Source organism: Necator americanus, chromosome IV (genome assembly GCF_031761385.1).
Source record: "Necator americanus strain Aroian chromosome IV, whole genome shotgun sequence".
Classification (NCBI taxonomy): Eukaryota; Metazoa; Nematoda; class Chromadorea; order Rhabditida; family Ancylostomatidae; genus Necator; species Necator americanus.
Genome location: NC_087374.1, coordinates 3,888,077 through 3,914,417, shown reverse-complemented (window position 1 = coordinate 3,914,417; position 26,341 = coordinate 3,888,077). Strand labels below are relative to the sequence as shown.

The following is a 26,341-nucleotide window of genomic DNA, read 5'->3' as shown; positions in this document are numbered from 1 at the left end:
ATAAACTGGTGAGAGAACCCTATCGATCTTCGACCGCTCGCGCGCCGATGCGGCGCGCACGCAAGGGTGGTGCGTTTTCACGTACTTCGTAGGGACTGAATCTGTTTCCCACGCCATTTTTCAGCACGATTAGGGGGAATTGAGCGTGGTCATGTTCATGGTTGTTTTTTTGGCTCTTTCTTCACTTTTGTCCGTTGTGAATGCCTCGTGTTCAATGTCTGTATTCAAACTATTACAACTCAAATAAGCAACAGAAGCTGCACAATCGCAGATGTGTTCTGATTTTCATCGCTTTATCTCCCCACCCGTAATAAGTTGCATCGTCGGGGACACCGGTGCAGTAGGTATTTCACCAAGGCTGCCTTTTCTGGAATACTAGGGAGAATTGAGTGTGACACCAAATATGTGAAATCACTTTCTCGCCTTCTCTTTGTAAGATGCTTTTGGTCGATTTATTAAGATTTCAGTTAATTCTAATATTTTAAAATATGAACTAAGTGCACTTGAGGGTTGCTATACTTTAAATGTGCCCAGACCTACAACCTGCAACTTCAAAGACATTCAGATGTATGTTTGAGTTCATCCGAGCACTTGAACTATGAAAAAAGTCAAGTACAAATTAATCTCAAATGTTGGGTTTCGGACTTCCCGAAAAAACAAACTCGGACTCTGGACGAATTCAAAAGGGTTCGATCATCTCCGAGAAAAAAAACTTTTTTTACTCGAAAATGCTTTTACTTTTTATGCTTTTACTAGGTATGGCGTTGAGTACATGATCAAATTCGCATATATCACCCTTACTTGTTCTGAAACAGCCTTTACTATGAATGTTACGGTATAAAACTAGAAAACATATTCATTTTATTTAGATTCTTTGAAAATTTGACAAATATGTAGCAATACGGCACTCATGGACCCAAACCTATCACAGTCAACAAAATTTGGCGTATTTTGTAAATATGAGATATGTACTCCATTATCAAAATCAAACAATTGTACGAGTGTACTTTTAGTCGCATCCTATAGTTGTACGACTTCGAAAGAACAATTCAAAAAATTAGAAAGTGGTGAAACGATGGAATGAGGTCGGCAAAGTGAGGGCAAATACAACAATCATTGCACATGGGGAACAACAATGATTAGAGTTTGTTATGGTACAAAAATGAGCATAAAACTAACGTAGAAAAAAATCAAAAAAAGAAGTAAAAAAAAAACAACAACAGCAAATGCAATGACTCGTCTTTAAAGACACACACACACCCAAACATATAAATGAAAATCTAAAGAAATGGAATGTGTGTGTGTGTGAGAGAGAGATTGAGGCAGAAGGCAGTCAAACAGCTTTCCTCTCGCATTGAGATTCGCAGACTCAGAAACGCTCAATAATTACGTCGTCATCTTCGACCTGTGTTACCAGATCAATCAGATCAAATTAGGTACCGGCGATCGCCAAAGACTATACGTGCTCTACGGACATTGCACGCGGAAACGCGGAAATAAGCGGAAGCGCAACGCAAAATAGTTTGAGCACACGTATAGTCGGGTCAATACGACATGAAGCACGGACAGTTGCGCAAGCGGCTGCGCTCGAAGCGGAGCGGTGAAGCATAGCGGTTTGGATCGCGTAAGGATCCTCACTGCCGCCACTCACCTCTGCATGCGTGCCATGGTCCCAACTCGATTCTAACCGCTGTCTCGACCGCACCGCTTCCGAGCGCGGTCACTTACGTAACGGTCCGTGCTTCATGTCGTTTTGACCCAACTATACGTAACTGAGTTGCACCAGGTAGAAAGGCACACGCAAACGCACACGCACAACATTATTCACTACACGTCACTAAACCAAGGGTGCACACACATTCATTTATACCTCAGTTTCTCGTCTAGGTGTCGTGCGATGACTTCTACTATGCCATAAGGATGTTGATGAAGTTGATGAGCTGTCCGTGAAAGACGGTGGCAACCCGGAAGAAATGGGTGCTGCTGGATAACCATCTCCACGAATAACAGTTCCTCGTAAACCTGACACATCTCCACCGACAGACCTATACGACAATCACGATCACGACATTCACAAGCAGAATAGAAACGCATGCAGTTGAATCATTCATAAAGGAAATAAAAGAGAAGAAGTGCAGAAGCACTGATGTCGTTCACTACTAATGCTAGGATTTGCATCACATGCTGACAGTAAGCGAAATTACCCACCATTCGTCGTCGTTGACAGTGAGACGATGCGTTTGTCGTACGACCGGCTCGTATGGTAGAGTCATTACGGGCATTCCTGCTGAACTTGGACTCATCTGAAACGATTTGAGTCTTCAGAAACACATTTATGAAAAATTATTTATTTATGAAACATGAACATGAACTTATTTATGAAACACAGCATTGAGAAATCTTACATTTTCAGATATTTCTTTTTTTTCACAATTTCAGAAATATTTAAAAACTTCAGAAATATTCAAAACGACATGATGTTCGGTGGCGTAAGCGGCCACGCTCGAAGCGGCGCGGTGGAGATAGGAATCGAGGTGGGACCATAGCGAACTGTGCAACGAAGAATGGTGCTAGCAAAGGTCCCACCACGAACCTAACCGTTATGCCCCTCGCACCACTTCGAGAGCTGCTGCTTGCGTAACTGCACCGAGCTGCATTTCGTTTTGACCTTATTATACACAATCAGAAAGGAGTATGAAAAGAACAATACATTATGAGAGTTGTCGAATCTGAATCAAATAAATCAATAAGGAGAACAACCACAAATTAAGTAAATTGGGCTCGTAATACCTGCAGATAATGAACCTCTACCGTATGAAAAATCCTCGGTTGAAAAATCGCGCCAATGTAAAGGGTAGGTGTGCTTTTTTAGGATAATGTCACTTACCTCCACAGTATCAGGAACAGGAGTAATCATAGGAGGAGTCTCGAGCACAGGAGTAAGACCATTACGAGGGGACCGCAAACTGTAAATAATCTGTTATTTGGAGGAAAAGAATAGAAAGAATTGAGAAAATGTCACAACACCCGTTCTTTGCTCGAATTTGTTCGACATTTTTGAAGAGTTTCCCTTTGAGAATGAGGTCTCCAAATCCTTGCGTATGAGAGAACGCGTATCCGGAACGCAGAGAACCGCGAACGCTACGACGTGTCGCTGCAGATCGAGTGAAGGCAGGTCTAGAATAAAAAATTCACTCCAAATTGCTCAATAAGAAAATCTTTACAGGGAATAGTTGAAATTCTCCGAAATTGTAGTAAAATTACTTTTTATCTTCTTTTTCTTTGACGCTAACCGCTCTTTTCCCCAAACTTCTCCTAACTCTAAGGCGATCCGCGAACGATGGATGCGTATCAAGCCAGAAGAACCGGTTCAACATTACCGGAAGGAGCAGTATCACTGTCACCTGAAGCGAAAAAGGGCGCTTCAAACAACGTGAACAATGAAACCAAACAGATTCGAAAAACAAGAAAAGAAGAGTTTTTCATAAGAAAAACTGTAACACACCATAAGTATGGAGAACCAGAATTGTGGGGTTGCCATAGTTTTGAACGCAACCCCGTAAGAGATTGTCGATGAGGTTTTTGCGACCAGAGAAACAGGTAGTGCTTAAAAAGAGTATTGAAACAACATAAAATCGGAAATGTTCACATCTGATCTGAAGATGTTGATGACTGGTTACCTTCATAAATAAGGAATGCCAATAAAAGATAGAAAATAAGCGATCCCCAAATGACGAAATGATTGATCGCTGTCCAATACGCGGTGTCAAAGGCGATTTGACCAGTGACCACCACAATCAGCGCCGTAAATGTGGTAAACGCTAACGTGGAATAGTCATCTAAGTCCTTCCCATCGTATGCGGCTCCATTCAGAAGTGCCCCGTAGGGTATAAAGAAGATTACAAGTGAACTGAACACAAATATTCAACGGCACGGTCCTTAAAGTTGGGTCAGCACGACATGAAGCAAGGTGCAGTTGCGTAAGCGGTTGCGCTTGAAGCGACGCGGTCAAGATAGCGGTTGGAAATCGTGGAGGGACCATCGCGAACTGCAACAATGAGCAGTGGTAGCATTGGTGCCCATTCGATTCTTACCGCTGCGCTTTACCGCACCGCTTCGAGCGCAACCACTTACGCAACTGCAACGTGCTTCACGTCGTTTTGACTCTACCATACTTCTGGAAAAGGGACCCACCTGAACATGCCGTGAAGAACGGAATAGATGAATATCCTCATATTAAAAAACAGATTGAACTGACCAGGGAGGTACAGTTTCGGGTATCTGATTCAATTGTAAATTAACAGCGTTGTTTTTGATGGTAAAAAGTTTTCTTACTGTAAGCTGTAGTTGTCGTCCACGTCCTGATCAAGAGATCCCATTGCCAAAACAGGAAGAGCTGTGAAGAAAAGATTGTAACATGCGATGAAAACAGCATCGAAAACGGTCTAAAACTCGAACATTTCTCCTGCTTCTGTAATAAAATTCAGAAAAATGTCTCAAAAAGACTATCGCATTCACTGTTACCTGAGCGGAATATCCACAGAAGAATGAATACCAAAAATGTGTCAATGTAAAAGCAAAATTCTTATAGAAGAAGTACCGCAGGAACTTTGCCATTCGAATGTATGACCACCTTTAAAATTTTCTTTGGAATCATGTAGGAATGATACGATGAAAAGCAACAAAAAACAACAAAAATTGCAAAAATATATTCATAAGAGTTCCGTACATACCTTCCATGAACAAGTAAAAGACGTTCCAAATATCGAAACTGCCCGATCGAATAGTCGGACGCAAGCACAGCTTGCATGCCTTCTTGGCCTAGAATAGCTTATTTTTGAAAGAATAAACTAACAGAACAAGGTAAGATTTGAGAAAAAAAAATAAAAAAGCAGGTCAAGGTAAAATCTCCAGGCTTAGCCTGATATTTCAACTCTGAGTAAAATTTAAAAAATAATGATAAAAAGGCCTTGTGAAGGTAAAATCTCCAAGCCTAACCTGATATTCCAACTCCAATATGTGCTGTTTTAATCATCGATACATCGTTAGCTCCATCTCCGATAGACAATGTCACGGCTTTTTTGTTCCGTTTCACAAGATCCACCACCTGCGCCTTCTGAAGTGGCGTTACGCGACAACAGATCACAGCCTGTGAGAGGCTGTTCTTATTAAAAGTATAAACAATCAGCAAAAGAAGGTAATATTGAAAAATATCTGAATAAAAACATCTGGAAAACAAATATATCCGGAAGAGTTATCCTTGATTTAAACTAACCATACACATCGTAGCAATTTCGAGGAATAATCGTTCAAGACGTTGATCGAGTGCGAATCCGAGTGAGTCTCCATTAATTACAAGCGCGACACCGCCGTCTCGTTGATGTTCCGATGGTGATTGTTTGGAATTCGCAACTGAAATGTGTAGCTAATTACAGATTTGGTCCGCGTGGACAATAAAACTATGTAGAGTTCAATAAATCTGAAGAACGTAAATATAGAAGTCTACGAAGTCTATTAAAGGCATCACCCCACGAATCTGAGGTGGTGCAGATTTCAGGTGGAGTAGTCGTATACGGGATGGAAGACTATGGAGAGGGGGGTGATTCCGTCCATTTCTTCCTAATTGCCGTAAAAAACGGCCGGAAGATGCGGCGCCGCACAAGGCTGGCGCGCTCCAGTCGAACTCCCTGTAGAAAATAGTGCGCCAGTACGCCTGAAGCTGTATCTTCCGGGCCGTTTTTTACGGCAATTAGGAAGAAATGGACGGAATCACCCCCCTCTCCATAGTCTCCCATCCCGTATACGAATACTCCACCTGAAATCTGCACCACCTCAGATTCGTGGAGTGATGCCTTTAAGGACTGTTCTCACAACAGCCAGCCATAATAGAATTCCCCGTCTGTGTCACTCAGTTCCAGAAAATGTCAGCTTTCCCGCCCTCATTATTTTTCGTTTTCACTTTTATTTACATTGTTTGCTCTAATATCGCTTAAGCAGCCCGAGCACCTCCGACACGGGTTCAATTGAGTAAAAACGACGTGAAACACGGTGCAGTTGCGCTTGAAGCGCTGCGGTGGAGCGTACGGGTTAAGATCGAGTGAGGACCCTTGCTACCACCGTACAATACTGCAGTTCACGATGGTCCAATCTCGATTCCAACCGCTATCTCCACCGCACCGCTTCGAGTGCTTCCGCTTTAACAACTGCACAGTGATTCATGTCGTTTTGACCCGACTATAGTCTCTGCTTGCTTTGACGGTTGGATACTTTAGAAGTGACGATGTAGAGGTATCCGTGGGCAAATGTAAAGTTCGCGGTGCAGGTTACGTGTACGATCGTGGCTACACGTGGTTCCCTTTAATCGTCCTAAAAAACGGCGTGGGGACCGGTCTAGTTCCTACGACGTACGTCAGAACGCGCCACTCTTGTACATATTTCAGTTCCTTTAGCAGCCTATTCATTGGTTTTACTTGAAGAAGAAGCAGTAAAGATCTCTTCGATTTTCAACCGCTCGCTCGTGGAGCCGGGGCATGCTCAAAGGTGACGCGTTCTAACGTACCTTGTAGGAGGAAAAGTCGTTCCCACGCCATTTTTCAAAACGATAAGGAGGAATTGGGTAGCATAACGCTCGTACTCGTAGTCTACACACCGAGTTTTACGTTTTCCATCAGGTTTCCACACCAAGTCGATTTCGTGTTACGTTGTGCTTGAAGTAAAAGCGAGACCGCTCCGAAGCGAGATGGTGTGGAGCTTTGACAAGCGCAGGATAATTGTTGGACAGTCCCATAACTTTCGCCTACATCCTGATATCTACCTCATTTTGCTCCTAATTATTACTAGTACATAAAGGATTTTATAGTCAAATGATGTAGAACCGGTAACGAATTTTTTTTTTGAACTCGCCCAACTCGCTGTTTACCTCCATAAGTCATTGTAGAGTTTTGTCCGTTTCCATGTATGGTTTCGATTTCAAAACGAGGCTTGTCCATGATAGGTGATTGCTAAAAAATTATTTTGAAACTGAGCGCAATTATTAGCGGATCAAAATGCTGTAAACAAGTCAAAGTGTACCCCGCAAGGTTAACCGTAATCGGGAAGCAACTAAGGCTTAGAGCTGTGTTATCCGCGTATGCAAGCGGTGATTTGCAAGCAGCACATAATGCTGTTAGCCGTACACGTACATAATCAGGAAAATTATTGATCTACGGTACCGTATCACATTCCTCTAGACTTGCTATAACACTTCGAATGTATTCATCTACAGTCCTGTCTCTAACGAACACACGAGGTCGTCGCTAACCGAAAAAGGCCGAAATTTAACGTAAAGAAAGATGGAGAGAATATAAAATTACAGCGAACGTCCCAGTTCCAACCTTAGCAAAAATTCTCTTTACTCACCGAGTTGTTGTTGTTCATTATACGATCAAAAGTTGTCTTTGTGTCCTTCAGCTGGACTTCGACTTCGGAATGAGTCTGACCGTCGATCACCACGATTTCTTTCATGTCATCGGTTAGGAGACGGCACGAGTACGCGATGTTTATAGCTGTTTCCTGGAATGTTCCGGTACAGTTTTATGCACGATTCGTTGTTCAAAACACAACTCTTCATTAACTAATTGGGAAAATATTGGTTTCTCAGCCGGATTTTTAAAAATTTAGCCTTCGATCAGAAGCAAAGCAAATCTTTCCGATCTTCAGAGAGTAAATTTTCGCAAAAAAGCGTTGTTCTCCCGAACGTAGTGATATAGTAAAGAAAATAATAGTAAATCTAATTAACTTCCCTGATTCTTCTGAAATTTCACTACTGAATACAACTAATTACTAATTACCAATTAAATAAATTTGAAAAACTTGTGGTATAACCACACTGCGTTCCAGTAATCATAATCAGACTGTTGATATGGCAGGGTTAAAACGACATAAAGCTCGTTCCGTAATCGGCTGCGCTCGAAGCGACCCGGTGGAGCGTGGCAGTTGGGGTCGTGGAGGGACCTCTTGCACAGGCACTGCTCAATCGAGGCGGGACCACCGCAGTTCGCGATGGTCCCGCCTCGATTCCAACCGCTTTCTGGCAGCCGCTTACGCAACTGAAGTGGAAGCGTCATGTCGTCTCGTCCTACTATAACACTAAGAATCAACAAAGTGGAAATAAAGTTAGAAAAAAATAAAATAAAATAAATCAAAAAAAAAACAAGCTAGAAAAGACAGTACGCATGGAACTAGTCGATCTATGAAATATGAAAGAACGAAGTTAAAAATACATGTCGCCGATGTCGAAATGAATTGAAAAGGAGGGCGGGAGAGAGAGAGAACGAAAATACTAAAACGTAAATCGTAGCTTTTTCATTTCTAGCTTCTTTACTTCACTAATTTTTTAAAACTGTTTAGTTTTTCAATATAAACATAAGTTAATTGTAATGATGTACTATATTTAAGGACTAAAAGGGAACTTACCGTTTTGTCTCCAGTTAGGACCCATATCTTGATGTTAGCCTCTGCTAAACGAGCGATTGCTTCCGGTACTCCGTCTTGAAGTTTATCTTCTATAGCTGTGCCTCCAATTAAGGTCATACCTGAATTTGTACGTCTACAGAAGTGCTTCGATGTAACTCCTTATTCAGGAGGAGGTTACCTTTCTCCATTTCTTCGTAAACCGCTTCGAGCTTCTTTTCTCGGTTGTACATGTCGACAGCCGCCTCTTGTTGTCGTCTCTGCAGAATATTTTACATTTTATTTATTTATTTTATTATTATTACCATTTTATTCATTTATTTTATTATTTATTATTTATTTATTTTTTATTTTATTATTACGCTATAGCATTGTATTAATTGTATTATAGTATTGTACTATATTTTATTTTATTATACTATTATGATTTAATTAGTAATATAATTACAGTAGGGTCAAAACGAGATGAAGCACGGACAGTTGCGCGAGCGGCTGCGCTCGAAGCGGCGCGGTGGAGCGTAGCGATTGGGATCGTGTAAGGACCCTCGCAACCGCCACCCATCCCTGCAGTTCGCCACGGTCCCATCTCGATTTCAACCGCTGTCTTCACCGCAGCGCTTCGAGCGCAGTCGCTTACGCAACTGTCCGTGCTTCACGTCGTTTTGTGACCCGACTATATGTCACCCGGTTAAGAGGCTCCGCTGTAGCTACATGATCGATCGTCGGTTCGAAACCGCGCTAGAGCCAACCAAACCTTCCATCCGGGACTTGTGGAAGTAACTCACAATCCAATCTTCAAAATAATCTGGCTCTATATCCTTGTACGCTAAACAAAGTGTACGTAGACCAATATTGGCGAACTCTGCCAGATGGGTGTTGGTGGAACTGACAAGCAGTGAGGAAGTGTCCGATCGCAGCCTGGAAAGGAGGTGATTCGTAAAAATAACGGCTGAACGACCGGAAAACCATACCTTTCCATGATCATCATGTCCGCACCTTTGCAATAGAGACGGATTTTACCTTTTGAGTTCCTCGTTATTACAGACATACGCTTTCGATCATTGTTGAAGTCGAGGATGCAGAGCAGCTCGTACACCTGAGCGGCGCAAGATCAGTTTGAGGATTTCTCAGAGAAATCTTCTAAGAACTGCTCTGATTTAAAAATCCTTTGGAAATGTCTGTTCATAGACGTCAGAACACTGCTTTTTCTTTTTTTTTTTAATTTTTCGGAAAAATAAAACCAGACCAATTTATTGTTACTGTATTTTTTGCCTGCAGCGAGAACTCAAACCTATCATGTGAAGGTGCTTAACAAGTTTTGTGCAGAAAAAAAGATAATTGTATAATTTACTGCTCTTTAAGAACTCTCCAAAAGCTGCAGATTTCTTATTTCTTCAAATTTTTTAAATTTCTTCCACATAAAAGCTAAATTACCTAAAGTAAAAGAAGAGGAAAAAAAAGACCAAATGAAAGGACTAGGCAAAAATTCAAACCAATTTTCTAAGAGAATAATTTAAGAAAAATGCAGGGGAAAAAAAATTCGTCTTAGAAAAAAAAAGAAGAAAAATGCAGGAAAAAGGAAAAAATATAGTCCAAACAGTCAATTTAGGGAATTTTTAACCCTTTGACGATGTCGCGGCTCAGCGGTAAGCCGCACAACTTTCAGCGGTTATTTTTGACGATTTCTTAATTTTTTCAAAAAAAATCTCTACTTAGTAGGTTTATTATCATTTATTATTATTTCCTTGTTCAAATAGAGCTCGCAAAGGTCGATTGGAGCCAGGAATGAAAGAAAACGCGAGCTGTTGTTAACGAGTTAAAAAGCAGCAAAAAACAACATTTTAAAAAATTTCCTTTTCTTTTCAAAACAGCTCAAGCAAATGAATAAAAATGAATCTCTTTTTTTTGTTTTTTAAAGTGCAAACTAGCGTCTCTGACCTCTTCCTTCCCCAGCACTTCTATGGTTATTGATTGCGGAGTTCGAGCACGAAATACGAAGCCGAAATTCCGAGCGGCGGAGGTGAGCGCGGCTTCGTCCGGCGATTGAGCCTGGTAGACGAGTTGTCCTTTGTCTCGTTCCGGCATCACTGTATGGCATAACGCCAATAGTCGCCAGAATTCCGTCACCTTCAACGAATTCAAGGATCCATTTCAGGAAAATCATATAGGATCAAAGAAAAAAAAAAGAAGGAAAAAAGAGAAAAACTTCACCTCCGGTACACCTTTCTTAGTGTCATCCAACAATCTTTTGTCATAGAACGTGAACGATTCTTCGTAATGAGAATTCCACGAAAAATCGATCGGCTTTGTATGCTAAAAATTATTTCCTTCCAGATGACGAGAATACATGGTTATTCTAGAGAAAAATATGTGTTTAATTTGATTTGACTCTGGGTCACAACAAATTTATGAAATTAGCAATGTGCGATCCAAAAAAAAGAAGAGGAAAAGGAAAAGAAGGAGAAAAAAAGGAAAAGAAGATTTCTTGTTCTATTTATCTATATTTATGTTTACATTCATATTTTTATGTATTTTATGTGTAAGTGTTGTTTGTACATTTATCTATATTTTACATTTATTTTATTTTTTCCTGAAAAATGCTCTCATGCGGTGTTCACACATGTTCACACGTGAGGAACGTTAGTGAAATCACTACATATGTTTTTCTTAGAAAATTCTTTACTTTATGATCAATTTTAATTAATGTTCTGCCAGTCAACAATAAATAACTAGAATGTGAAGATCGTGAACGGCAAATATGTAAACATATAATTTTATTGGCCATTATTTTTAATTTTAATATGTACATTTAAGTTTCGAAAGAAAAAAGTCTGTAACTTATTCCTTAAACCAATAGAAGAAATGACAGAATGAACAGAACGTGATTTATTGATTAGGTTGACGCAGAAAATATGGACTTTTTGATTTATTTGATAATTTTGTTTGATTTTGATTTGATTTTGATTTTTTATGGATTTTTGTTATGGATTTGTATTCGCGCACAGGAAAAAAAAAGTTCAGCGTTATATAATATGCTATTTGAAAAAGTATTTTTTTCTCATGGGATACTTCTTCTCACTTCTTATGCTGATTTTTCAAAATTGATTTTTAGATCAATAAATAGGATTGTGCACGTGTCCTGCACACTCTGCTAACTCACACTGGTGATTTCCATGATTTCTCCGCTCGGGCTGATCACATCCCCATAGCAAACTCCGTTGATGGTGCATTTATTAAAAGTCATAATATTTCTAGTGAGTGTTCCCGTTTTGTCGCTGAACACGTACTGTACCTGCAAAGGTGATTACTGTAGTCAGTTAAAGGGGACCTCAGGCACGCGCTCATACCTGTCCCAGCTCCTCGTTCAGAGTGGTCGTATGCGCACGTGCCGGCACGCTTTTCTCGCCGTTAACGAAATACATCTGTTGATCGGAGTTGATCCACATCGAATGAATGAAACGAATAATTTCCACGCTATAAATAAGAACTATTTGTTTTTGGTAAATCTGTAAAAATATTTATTATTTTACTTCACAAATTATTTCACTTTACAAATCAAACCCTTACATGTACTGTACGTTTATTACAAACTTATCGGTTTTTCTGTTGTTTTTGTGGTAATTTTTATTTTTGCCAACCCCTATAAATAAAGCCTCAATAAATAAATAAAATAATATTAAATAAATTTAAAATAAATCCTGCTCTGGAAGGGGATAGAAGGTTCGAGTACGGTTTCAGAATTTGCGGATACGAATCGTCAAAATACATGTTGAAAGAAGGAATAAATGCGAAAAATAAAGGAGAAAGGAGGATAATGATGAAAGAGTAGTGATATAATAGTAAATAATAAATAACAATGATAAATAAGAACAATAAGTATATAAATATAAAGTATAAATGAATAAAGATATTACAGTATAATAAATAAAATAACAGAATAATAGGTAAATAATGACTTAATTGCCACTAATCAAGTTCATTACGCTCTCCAATGAAAATAGAACGGATTTTCGTACTTTTACTAATTTTAGTGAGATGTTTTTTCTCATTAATTCTATCATAATTCATTACTTATAATGAAAATGGGCAGAAATAAATATTGCTAGTTGCTATCTTAATGATGGAAGTTGGATTTTACAACTAACTTTTGAACTCGATAAGAGACAAACCCGAAAATAAATAAGAAAATAAAGTAAATTCAGAGAAAAAATAAAAATAAAAAATTGATCAGAAAAAAAGATCAAAAATTGAAACTAAAAAAAAAAAGGATTTTTAAACTCACCTTACATACAAAGAAATTGGGACTACTGTGTTGAGAAGGATCACATAGGAGAAAAACATCAAGAAAGAAATGATAGCGATTTGTTGTGAACCTGAATACGGTAAGATGTGCAGGAGACGGTGTGTGTGTGTGAGAGAGAGTAGGTTCACTTAAAAGCATCACCCCACGAATTTGAGGTGGTACGGATTAGAGGGGGTGATTCCGTCCATTTTTTCCTAATTGCCGTAAAAAAAACGGCCCGGAAGATACGGCTTCGAGCGTTCCGGCGCGCTACTTTCTACAACGAGTTCGACTGGAGCGCGCCAGCCTTGTGCACGCGCCGCATCTTCCGGACAGTTTTTAAGGTAATTAGGAAAAAATGAATGGAATCACCCACCTCTCCATAACCTACGATCCCGCATAAGAATTTTCCACCTGAAATCCGCAACCACCTCGGATTCGTGGGGTGATGCTTTTAACGTTTAGTTCACGTACCGTGTTGATGTCTATTCGGAACAATATCATCCCAAGGAAGATAAATAGTGAACCAACGACCGGTAGTCCATTCCCAAACACCGCACAGTACGGTACAGATCAAGCACATTGCAATCAGAAAGAGCACAATCTGAATAGCACGGGCTCTCTTTCTTCAATCCTTTTGTCCATGGCAAAAATCTCCGAAGATTTGGATTTTATTAGTAGCAGAAATTTTTTTTATTATTCTACTTATTTATGGTTGTATTATTACTAATATTTACCATTATTTTATTTTATTTATCATTTTGTTTTATTTTAATACAAGCAAAATGATCCAGTAATAAATTGGCTAGGCAAAGGCCACTTTTAAGAAAATTGGCATGCTCGACGCGGGTCGCCAATGTCACCTGAAAATACCTTTGAAGGTCGGGGCAGGTCCGAAGCCAATTCCAAACGCTTCGAAAAAAAAAAGAATAATGGAAAATATAGATGACTGTAGAGCAATAAAAAAAGGTGAGCAAAAAAAATAATCATATTTACTTTATTTTCTTTTTTTTAAACCTTTTTTTCGTTTTTTTTTGTGAAAATGCTTCCAATTTGTATCTGCGGCTATTTCTAGCTGAAAAATTTCTGTTGCATCCTAGCTAAGTTGAAAATGAAAATGCTAGGATCACGAGAAATCCCTACATCCTGCAAAATGTTCGGAAAATTCCCGAAGAAAAACATTTAAAAGTGTCGTTGGAAAACTCCACTGTGATGAAGTTGACCAGATCACAGTTTCTTCAAAGACATGGTAAAAAAAAATGTTGTGAATGTAATGTGGAAAATACTTGCAAAGAATCGAGAAATCACTAAAGAGATATGGTAAAGCTTTTTCAAAAAAAAAAAAAGAAAAAAAAACTGAGATCGCCCTCTTGAAATTGTTTTTGATTAAGTGGAAATGACATTGTGGAGGACTCACTCAAAAAGCACATCTATAAAGATTATTTCGAAGCACTTATGTATGACATTTTCCAAATTCCGGCATACTTTGTGTAAATTTCACTCACCCCCATAATAAGGATGTTGAGAAAACGATCCAGACTGGTGCGTTTGAATTTTGATTTCCCAGAATTCATCATTAACTTCGTGTCCTTTCCAGCAAATATTACCAATCCATAGCACCTTAAAATAGCTGGGACGTCTTTAAAGTTTGGAAAAGCATCATTGTGCTATCGCTACACAAGTCCAAGATGAGCTCAACAGATGGGCTTGAACCCGTTTGATTGCAAATTCACTTAAAGACAGCATATCAGGAAAATGACGATGCTGGGGTTTTTGCGGGACAATATAGAGATCGGATTCTAGATTACGAATATGAGCGTCATCACGCTAAATTCCTCTTAATTATCCAGAAAAACGGCGGGGGAAACGGCATTAATTCCTGCGAGGTGCGTTAGAACGCATCGCTCTGTCCACGCGCCGCGTCAACGAGCGAGCGGTCGAAAATCAATTAGGTCCCCTCAGCAACCTGTCCAAGTAAAACCAATGAATAGGCCACAGAGGGAACCGGAGCGTATGTAAAGGTGAGACGTGTTCTAACGTAAATCGCAGAAATTAATGTGGTTCCCACGCCGTTTTTCAGGACAATTAGGAGGAATTCAGCGTGGCTATATGGCTATACGTATTGACGAAACGAAAACTGGACAAATAATGTAAGAGAGGATCGATATGAACAAAATTTATCTGGTCAGGAGAAGAAAAAAACTGAACAGCAAAAGATTTTTTTTCAACACGTTAGTAAATTCTGATAGGTAGCCAAAAAGGTGACTATGGATTGTTTTTTATACGAAAGCGATAACCTCGAATGCTCACAATAATGTTAGGAAAAAATGGTAGGAAAAACAAGGAGACGGATCGATAGAAACAAAAAAATCCGAGAAATGAAAGGGGAAAATGAAGAATAGAAAAAATTTACCATCGTGTATTTTTCAGGATACATCCCCTGAGAAGAATGTTGTCGTTGGTGATTGGCATCTCTCTTTCTTGCCATATGAGCTTTCCCTGGAACTTGTCCAACTTGTTGTTCGGTGCCTCGCATACAATCTCGCCTGGAAAATGTCAAGGAACTTTGAAAAAGAAAAGTTTCACCAAGGCATCGTTGGGAAAAGAAGAAAACATTGATCAAGTTCACCTTGCAATGATTTCAGGAAAAGAAGAATTAATGGATCATAAGGAAGTTTTTGAAAGGTTACTACTGATCAAAAAAACTCACCATTGAATTTACTGATAGCAACCAGATCATCGCCCATTTCTGCAGTGTCTGGCAACGCTCCTCTCGTCTTCAGATTCGTCTCACCGTCTAATTCCATCGTTTCAATGTAACAAATCCCATGTGGCTCAGAAGTGGACAGTAATAGTAGGTCGGCCTGAAGAATCCATGAACATCATCCATAGTTTAGCCGTGAGGAGGTAGTCCGGATTCTTACCGCCACAAATTGATTGCTCATCATTCGTATAACATCCCCCACACGAACATTACTCCATTCTTCTTCGTTCAAATGTCCGTTACGTACAACGTATGACTTTCGACCGTTCACATTTCGATCGGAGATATGCCGTTGCTGAAAAGACGCGGAGTTACAGGCGTTGATAACGTTTTCACTTATCACTCGTGAGTCATTTCACCGGCACAAGTCTCAAAAATGGGAATTGGGAATAGTCGTTAACCGAAGTTCAATAAGGCTTGACTCATCGACCCTATCCAACATCAAACACCTTGAATAATTTTATTTTGCAGGGAAGATACGTGCTCAAGGCATTGATGGCACTTACTACTTCGATGTGAAGTCTTTTTTTAGTTAGTTATTAATGGATAAAGGATAAAGTTCCTGGCGTTAATCAATCCGCTTGGGATGCGCCACCACGTTCACTTCAATTCAGAATCGTTTGAGGTTTACGCTGCGTGTAACTGGTCCCGAATTAATATTTATTTATTATTATTTATTGTTTATTTTTATACTTATCATTACAATGACTTGCGGGGGTTAGCCGATGTGCCAAGCCAGTGTTTTTATCCTCCCGGACAGGTCTGGCACCAATTTATCGACTCCGGAGTGATGAAAGACTTAGTGAGCATTAGGGCGGACTCGAACCTCTGATCGATCGTGCAAGAAGCGGAAAGCCTCTAATCGCTACCCTTCACTCGCCCCATCAATGACATAGGTTATGTTATTTATATTCATTATTTATATCATTTGTTTATATTATTTATGTTTATATTTTTTCGGAAACTTCCACAAAACTTTTGTTAGGACACTTCCAATTATTTCACGGAAGAGGGAATTTTTTTTGAAGAAGAAATTGAATTTTCTTCCTTCGAAAATATTATTTAACATTTTAGACTCCGTATTTGACAACAACAACAACAACAATAAACAACTCACCACATCATCGTACCCGTCTTTAATCGCACTGAATGCTAGTACGATTACAAGTGGAATTGCTGTCGAATACCATGATATAGAAGAGATTTGTGGAATAAACTGAACAATGACAATGACAATGACAATGGTTTTAGGCATTGATAACGCAACAATTGTCAAAAATTCAATCGAATAAAACAAATAAACAATAGATAAATAACAAATATTAAATAAATGAAAAAATATTATTGAAATATGAACCCGCTCACCTGTAATATCATTAATACCAAAAAATAGAAGTTAGCTATCCGTTGAAACTGTTCGAATAGATTATGAGGGATGAAAGTGATGATATTATATTTAGAAGTTTTTATATAGTTGTCCTAAAGCGATCGGTATACGGTAGCTGTTTCGGAAGTAGATTTAAGTAGAGTTAATACCGCATATTTGAACCGAGAGTTATAGGCACGATCGTTGGCTCGAAGTCGTCGTTCTTCTTCGCCGACTATAACGTCGTCGCTGGCCGAGGCTTCATGACGACAACATCCGCATAAACGATCGAACATCGACGGCGATTTTGATGATGAGACGATCGCTGTAAAATCGGATCAATAATTATGTTTTAAATGTGTTATGGAATGACCGTCATCACACACGAACGACGACAGACACACATACGTTTCTTCTCCGGATCTCCCACATATACCGGATTATCGGCGCTGGTTGCTGGTGCTATTGCAGCTGTAATTAAACGAGAATCATGGGAAGAACGATTGAACGAAAAAGGTACGATGTCGGTATGTCTCCTCAAACATTTCCAGGCTTTTTCTTCTCGTTCCATCAAAGAACCACTGAGTCATTGCCGTGGAACAAGAATTGATGTCTAGTGTTTCCTGGGAAAAGTTTTATGCCTTCAGCAGTCGCTAAGGCACAAAATGTAAGGATTTCCGTGGATAAATTGGAAGCGACGTGAACAGGTGAAAAAAACTGCGGTTTTGATCCGTAAAATTGCGTGGAATTAGGAAAAAAAATCTCTTCGGAATTCGAAAACACTGATGAAAAATGTTTGTATGAACAACGAAAAAGAAAAAAGAGGAGAAATCCAGAAACTTTGTGCCCTCGTCGGTGCCACAGAGGATTAAAGAAAAAACACTGAGGTTCTGATCAAACAAATCAAACATCAAGCAACAGCTATCGTAGTTTTCTGGAACGGAGAAAATCCAAGAAATTTCATTCGACATTTACTGATCTTGCGTTGACAACAGTATCCTGGGTGAAAAATAGAAAAAAAAAACAAAATACAAAAAAACATAAAAGAAGCTTCTTTGGATTATATCTCTCCGATCACGTCCGGTAGTTTTCGAGGCTAATAAATCTTGCAATCAATCATATAAATAAATAAATAAATAAATAAGGAAAATAAATAATAAATAAGCAAATAATCAATTACGAGAGAAATACGAGTCGGTAGCTTTTTCCAACAACACAAGATTGATTCAGATATTTTTTGGCCGGAAAAGAAATTAAAAAATTTACAAAATACGTGATAATTAAGAAAAACCAAAAATTAACAAAAAATATGAAAAATTTCTTGTGCTAAATTTCTTCCGAATCCTATCATTTTCTTCTCCAGAGTCCATTTACAACCAGATGGCCAAGAATTCGTTAATAAATCTAACATTCTAGTTGAGAATTTGTATGAATAAACAACAAAAAACAGAAAAAAACCCAGGGTCCCACCTCTCATTTTTCCGCACACACACCCAAAATTTTGATCCTGGAAGTGCTTTTCCGTGAAATAATTGGAACTGGATGGTCTAACCCCTCCAATTTCTGTGAACACCTTCTAATTTCTATGATCGAAACTGATCCCAGCATAAAATCCGGGGAAAAGTCGACGAATTAGTGCAAATGTGAAGTGAATCAGAGTGAAATTTGCATGAGAATGAGAATATCGTACGTTTCACACAACGTTCACAAAAATCGGATTATAATCGCTAGTGAATTGTTGCAGACACGGCGTCAAATCGAATGGTGGCAATGAGTAGAAACAAAAAAAAAATCCTCAAAATCGAAGAGAAGCAAAGATCCGAAAATGATTCTTTGGCCTCGTTCCCACGGCGGTGTTTAGATAAAATACGTATTTACTATGTATTTAAGAGTAAACACTAACGTAATCAGTAACCAACCAGTGTGCAGTGTGTACGTGTGTGCGTGTGATCACGATAAGAATGAATCGATTATGTGAAAAATGGTCGTAATCGATTCGTTCGTACACGTCCGTACGTCTGTACGTCCGTCACCGTCGTCAGAAGACTGACTTATCTGGTCTGGCAAAGCAACTCTTTTTTTTCGCAGGCACCACGAGACCTCCTCCTCCTCCTCCGCCCGCCAGTCCGCCCGCCAGCCCGCTTAAGACCGTAATTATCGCCGCCAAACCTCTTTAACATGCGATCTAAGCGGACAAGTCTTAGGGGGTTTTTTTTTTGGTTTTAGTTCAAACGGCACTGCTACAGGTTGTTTCCTCTTAATCCCTTATGAGGGAGGAAAAAACTGCTGAATGGATGGTGAAAGAAAAGATTATTAAAGTTACAAAAGAGGAAATTTCCAGTGAATCCCATAAGAAAAGAAGGAAAAGAAACCCGAACATAAAAAAAGAAGAAAAAAAAGGAAATAGCGCCAAGGTACAGCTTAATTTCACATCACACACGCACACATTGGATTGGATGGCGGCGAGACAAAAAGAATAACAGGTCCCACATGGTTAGGATAAAAAGGTCCCATTCTCTCCTGCACGAACCGAAACTGTGAGAAAATATGCCGATGATGGGAAATTTCCAGTTTTACGACACTAATCAAAATCAAAGTTTGATCACGTAGCGTCTCCAGCCCTCACTTCAATTCCAAAAATAGAAAATTCTCTCGAATCATCTGGGAAACAATCAAAATTCCAAAATTATCCTACAGGTTCTTCGCAGAAAAACCTTAAGATCAAGAAAATAAAAAATTAGGGGGAAAATTTGAGAAATTAGTAGAAATTTTCTAAATTTATAAAGTTGCTCCAACTTAGCACAATTCTACAGCTGTTCTTTAAATAAGCTCAGGAATTTTTTGAAAGAAAAATAGATGAATTTTTATTCTATTCAATCCCATTTCCTATTATTTACTGTCATTTGTTTTAATATTTCTGTTGAATTTCATTCCATTTGAATTTATTGCTTTAAGACGTGGTCGAATCAACTCCTGGATACAGTTCTGCGATCCGGTAAAAGACGAACGTGAAACTTTTTGCTTGCAATTAGGATATGTAATAAAAGAAGGTTTGACCGAATTATCGTGGAAATCGTATCCGAAATGTCTTCCCATGGTAGCGCTCGGAGGGAAACGCAAAAACTAGAAAGGGAATCACTTTTCCCGAATTTATACCCACAGAAGAACTGCTTTCAGCAACGCAATGAGACTTACTGGAATTACCCTAAAATCCTATGGATAAGTCTGCTTGACAAAGTTAGCGCTATCCGTAAATTGTTCAAATTATATTAATAATATTTAATTATATATATTGTAAATTGTTTAGTTGTTTTTATCGTGTTCTGTTGTTTAAAATTAAAAAAAACCGTTAGAAAACCATTGCTAAGCAGGAAAAAAAGGCGGGGATAACAAAAAACATGCGGCTTTTCGCAAAAATGCCTAATTTTCATTTTCAGGAATTTTTATTGCAGGAAGTATTTACATATATACGTATATGTAAATACTTCCTGCAATATACTTTCTTATATTACGTTACATTTTTTTTTGTCCTCATTATATTATGATTTCTTATTTTCAGGAATTTAATTTTATTTATTTATTTATTCACATGCACTAATGGTGAACGAGGAGAAAAAAGGAAAACACACTTTGTCGTAGTCAGAAAAAAACTAAAAAAAAAAAATCAAAAAACCGGCATCTAATTTAGTATCACTGAAACACGGAATATGTCCTTCGATCCAGCAGATTTCATCCATAAGAGCCAGAAAATAACGCGAAATATGGGTTCTCAAAGCAAATATCAAATTACTTTGAATTTTTCTTTTCAATATTTCTTCTTTGATGAATTTGGCACGTGGTAGCAGGTCTATAAAATTTATTACATTCGTATTCAAAGCTCTCTAAGCAACGGATGAAATTTTGTTGGAAAACACTACGTAACTGAAAAATTATGAGATTTATGAACACACACAGAGCAAAGTACATTATGTACGTGTCAGTGCTAAGCTCAGAAAAAAAGTGTTCCTTCCAAAACACGGCAAGGCAAGCGGGGCTGGCCAGATCCATTCCTGCTCTCTACATCCAGAGTTAATGTCAGAATTAAAAGCATCATTCCACGAATCTGAAGTGGTGCAGATTTCAGGTGGAGTGTTCGTATACAGGATGGGAGACTATGGAGAGGGAGGTGATTCCGTCCATTTCTTCCCAATTGCCGTAAAAACGGTCCAGAAGATGCGGCATGTGCAGAAGGCTGGCGCGCTCCAATCGAACTTGTTGTAGAAAATAGCGCGCCGGAACGCTCGAAGCCATATCTTCCGGGCCGTTTTTTACGGGAATTAAGAAGAAATGGACGGAATCACCTCCCTCTCCGTAATCTCCCATCCCGTATACGAATACTCCACCTGAAATCTGCACCACCTCAGATTCGTGGGGTGATGCCTCTAAGACTGTGCGCACGGAAAACCATTTCATTTCACCTCCAGGATCTACCAGAAGGATGGTAAAGAGGCTCCTGCAACGTTTTCCACCAACGTCTACGAGGCATTACGTATATAGTGGACAGATGCGCCACTACGACCACTTCTATTCAGAATTGTTCGAGTTTTCCGGGGAGACACCAACACGTTTCGACGAAACTGCGCTTCAGTCATTTACGGAGGCACAGACGGAGGGCACAGGCACAGGCACGGCTCCTTTGGTCTTTAGGAGACGTCGAGAACTACGTATTTACAAGAAAATATAGAAAGAAAAATAAATAGTGAGGGAGTTGTTGAAATTACTAGATTAAATAGATCGATAAGGGGATTGACTGTAAATTACACGTCTAGGGAGTAGAGTAGGCTCAAAGTGTGGACAGAAAATAAATACAGTACAGGTCAGGTGGCGGAGGCGATTTTAAACCATTGACGCTGCAAATTCTATTACCACTACCTCGAACCCTTCCCTCTCATCTCTTTCAAATATAGAAACGTTGATCTACCTTTGATTTCAAGCTTAGCGACTAAGTCTACGCCTCTCTAAGTGCAGAGCATATTCTATAATTTTTTTAAAACTATATTTTCATTTTATCAAAAAAAAAAGAAACCTCGCCTGTGTTGCACTATATTTGAGTCTGTACACCACTAGGTTATAAGGATAGAAAAAAATTTTAAAAAATAATAACATGAAATTAAGGAGTAGAATTAAGGGAATTAGGGAATTAGGTGGTAGGGAGAGAAGGAAAGAATTATCTCCACATTTTATCTTCAAGAACCGCTGAACGAGTTGCTAGGTTATCGGTTTCTATGCAGAATATTTCATACGTACCTTCCAAAAAGATTTATTTTTATTCACTTCAATTTTAACGCAAACTTTGATTAATTTTAATTTTTTGAGAGTTTTTGATTAATTTAATTTTAAATTCATTTTTTCACAAAAGAGAATTGATCAATGACATCCACTACACACCATCGCCGTAGCAGCATTTCACAGGAAATTTGATTCGCAACAAAGACGAGACGAGTCAACGATCCCCTACATTGTTCCAGGATGATCTCACAATCCAAAAATTAGGAAGGAAGCAGAGTGTGAGGCACTGATTGAAGGAGAACTATGCCAGCAAAAAAAAAGAAGTGCGGATAGGATGGGGCGGGACGGGGAAACAGAGCAAATACAAAATTATTGCTGGAAAAAATCGACGACGAAATGATTTCTTCTATTCCGATCATTCTTTTCCTGGCGCTTTACTAAAATAAACGGTGTATCATTCAAAGAAAATCATTCTTATTTACATACGATTCCAAACAAAGTATTCAACGATTTCTCGAGTGCAATGAAGTTCCTGCAATGCCCTAAACTGTGTGATTTTAATTATTGATAATAAAAATTAACAATTATAATTGATAATTAATGATTGTTAAGGAGTTGGCTTTTGCTCTGAGGCTTTATGTTCTCACGGACGTGAACTTATAATTCTGCACAGAAATCCTAATTTTTACACCCCATTCGGGCATAAAAATATTTCTTTTAAGATTATTATTATTATTATTATCATTATTATTATTATTACTATTATAATTATTATTAAACCATTACATTGTTATTATTTTTAAAATTTCTAAATTAAATAATAATAATGTATGAGTAATATATGTAATATAAATAATATAAATATATGTGTAATCATTAAATAATAATGATAATTTAAATTAAATAATAAATAAATAAAAGATTTTAAAAATAATAAAAAAACAATGAATAAAAAAATAAAATACATTACATTATTATGTATTATTATATATATTATATTATGGTAGTACTATTATATTAATATCAAATCTTTCCCTTTTTAGCTGAATTTTTTTCTGGATCTAAATATAGCACTTTGATTAGGCTGAAGACCGTACGGAAAAAAAACTTGAGAATATTTTTTTGCGAAATCGTTTCTTCGATTCACTTGTGTGAAGCGTCATGAATCAAAAAATTTGTCAACGCAAACAAACTCGTGCTAATATTTGTGCAACTGACTCATACACGAATCGAACCTCAGAGAACTGTTCATTCACACTTCCGCCCGCGCCGATACACTGCATTTGAACTGGAACGAAGTGGAAAATGCTGGAAAGCGTTGTGGTGACCGGTGGCGGTGATGATCTCCCCGTACTATTAGATTGGCGAATAAGTTCGTAGGGTTTTGTATTATATTTTAATGATCTGAGGGTCCGGCTGAAGCCGGATTTTAGGCTTTCTGTGGGGCCTGCTTCGCTAGCCTCTCACTTATCAATGAAAATTAATAGTAGTGGTGTTTTAGGTAAAAGTAGAACTGTGTTTTTTTTTAAACTAACGTCTTTTTTGCAACTTTAGGCAAAAGATTTCATTCCCCTTTCGTTTTAAACGTGGCAAATTTTTCGCTACTAAGCTCTAAACAGCCCTTTGCATACATTTTTCCACTTTCTGAAAAGGAATGCTGCCAACTTGATGCAAACCTGCAGAGAAATTGATAGGCGGCGGAGGAATCACGGCCAGGAAAACAGTTCCAACGTCCCTTTTACCTTTTGCGACAACATGCACACAAAATTAGTGGATACAGGCAAACAATAATTCCACACTGTTGGAGCCAAGCCGACAAATTTGAGAGGTTTGCTGCACCAGCGTGCCAATTCAATTCTATGGGACCCGTCGCACCCAATTTCATCGTTTTCTGCCGTGTGCGCACCAATTTGACACATACTTGACAGAATAAGCCCGTTATTATATGGGACCCTTTCCTCTTTCTTTCTGAATTATATGGGACCCGTCTCCTTCTGTTTTTGGATTATATGGGACTCGTTCCCCTCCCTTTTCGGAATTATATGGGATCCGTCTCCCTCTGTTTTTGGATTATATGGGATCCGTCTACCTCTGTTTTTGGATTATATGGGACCCGTTCCCCTCCCTTTTCGAATTATATGGGACCCGTCTCCCTCTCTTATCGGAATTTCATGACTAACACACATACGTGATAAAATAAGCCCGTTATTATATGGTATGATTTTTTAATTACTTGTTATCGCTAAAATATTTGCATGGCTTGAAAGAGCTCTTTCTGGTCTACAAACCGATAATAACCGATAATGCGATAATTTTTACCTAAGCAGTCTAATTTTTCATGATTTTTCAGCTTTTGAAAAAAAATATTCAGTTGGGAAAAATCACCACTTTTAACACCCAGTTTTCTCTGCGATTTCTGACGAAACAGCATCAGCAAATTAGTTAAGCGATGGGAACAGGTCGTAAAACAAAAATGTAAAGTAATAACTGACTAAATTGATATTAAAATTGTCGTTCTCGATCAATAAAATCGGAAAAACTCTTGTTCGTCGAATTCAGATCAGGTCTTCCAGTGTGAGACAAGTCGTCGAGGTCAAAGTCACCGTTTTTTTGAATTTCGCTCCACCATTTCTGTCCACAGTAGCAGACCTACGCCTATGACACCTTTGCTGTACGTGTTGCAAATGTCCCGAGCGGCTGCGGCGCAGCCTTTTGACTTCGCCGAGCAAATCGCGAAGAAAACTAGTTGTCGAGCGCGGTGATCTTTGTCTCCTGGATTGGATTCCATTTCTGAGGTTGAAAAATAACTTTTGAAAAATAACTGAGAATTATTCAAAAAAAAACAACTGTCATGGTTTTCTGGAGCAGAAAAAGCTCTTTCAAGTAATATAAATTCACGTTGTTATTCATTTTAACGAGGAGAAAACAAATTGGTTTAAAATAATTCTCGGTCTCAAATTAATTTAAAATAATAATAATAAAATAATAATAAAATGTTTAAAAAAAACTCTGCAAACTTATTCGCCAGCCTAGTACTATCATCATCAACTACCATTAGATTGTAAACTTTCGAGAAGAATTTTTTTCAAGATTTTGCTAGAATTTTCCAGAAGCTTGTGGATTTATTTTTTTTTCAAAAAACGTATAAATAGGACAGCTAAGAGGCATCTTAGTTATTTATCGCTTATTTAATTTCATTGACATTCCCTTTAATTATGGAATTTAAAGGCATACGCCCACGAATCTGAGGTGGTACGGATTCCAGGTGAAGTATTCGTATACGGGATTGCAGATTATTGAAAGAAAGGTGATTCCGTCCATTTCTTCCTAATTTCCGTAGCAAACGGCCCGGAAGATACGGCTTCGAGCGCTCCGGCGCGCTATTTTTCACAAGGAGTTCGATTGGAGCGCGCCAGCCTTGTGCACGCGCCGCATCTTCCGGGCCGTTTTTTGCGGCAATCGGGAAGAAGTGGACGGAATCACCCCCCTCTCTATAATCTACTATCCCGTATACGAATACTTCACCTGAAATCCGTGCCACTTCAGATTCTCGGAGTGATGCCTTTAAACAACGTGACCAGCGACTACTTTGATTTTATGAGTTTCTGAGGTCTGCATCTGACGTCTACAGTATGAATAGGAGGAGAATGGCGATCATAACTGTTGCCAAGGCGACCAGGTGCTCGTCACCACCGCCACCACTGCTGCTGCCGTTGAACACAAACACGTACACACACACATACACACATAGTTCTTAGATAAAGCTTCTCAGCAAACTAAAATGGAAAAAATGCGAAACTCACCCATTGTGGACGATGTTTGTACAGTCGTTTATGTTCGGGCTAATAAAGCTTTGTCAATAGCGCCATGACACAATGGGCAGCAGCGGAGTCGTTCTGAAAATTGAGTGAAGCACTGCCGGCGCCATCACGTAATCGATGAAAAAACGTGATCGGAGAAAAAAATTCGAACAAATTCAAATTGTTCAAGTTGAAAATTTAAGAAAATTTAAGAACAAAGAAAAGAAAATTAAAAATTGAAATTTAAGAGGCGTATATATATATTTAATATATTATATAATAAAATAAATAAATATTAATCCCATACTTGAATATAATATATATTTAAGTATATATTATATTCAAGTATGGGATTTAAAAAATATTTTAGGATTTCAAGAATTAAATTTTTTGAGATTATAAGATAAAAA

At 38.5% G+C, this 26,341-nt stretch overlaps 1 protein-coding gene across 2 annotated transcripts; it reads right to left on the bottom strand.

Moving 5' to 3' along the window:
* Nucleotides 1-1,369: 1,369 nt before the first annotated feature.
* RB195_000331 (uncharacterized protein) lies at nucleotides 1,370-25,938 on the bottom strand (the record flags this gene model as incomplete). Of its 2 annotated transcripts, none has more annotated exons than XM_064196603.1 (35): nucleotides 1,370-1,405; nucleotides 1,871-2,045; nucleotides 2,209-2,303; nucleotides 2,888-2,966; nucleotides 3,028-3,177; nucleotides 3,265-3,404; nucleotides 3,506-3,606; nucleotides 3,681-3,910; nucleotides 4,195-4,281; nucleotides 4,336-4,445; nucleotides 4,525-4,633; nucleotides 4,734-4,821; nucleotides 4,999-5,149; nucleotides 5,276-5,412; nucleotides 6,920-7,001; nucleotides 7,399-7,551; nucleotides 8,455-8,573; nucleotides 8,633-8,711; nucleotides 9,237-9,369; nucleotides 9,423-9,547; nucleotides 10,390-10,578; nucleotides 10,663-10,764; nucleotides 11,612-11,743; nucleotides 11,799-11,925; nucleotides 12,734-12,824; nucleotides 13,208-13,337; nucleotides 14,239-14,353; nucleotides 15,147-15,279; nucleotides 15,444-15,597; nucleotides 15,658-15,792; nucleotides 16,615-16,713; nucleotides 16,863-16,976; nucleotides 17,034-17,188; nucleotides 17,272-17,334; nucleotides 25,935-25,938. In XM_064196603.1, the coding sequence occupies 35 exons, from the start codon at nucleotides 25,936-25,938 to the stop codon at nucleotides 1,370-1,372; spliced, it is 4,122 nt and encodes a 1,373-aa protein (XP_064052483.1). The 2 variants fall into 2 exon arrangements, with proteins under 2 accessions (XP_064052483.1, XP_064052484.1); XM_064196602.1 differs by lacking the exon at nucleotides 25,935-25,938 and adding an exon at nucleotides 24,781-24,919.
* Between the last annotated feature and the right edge of the window lie 403 nt (nucleotides 25,939-26,341).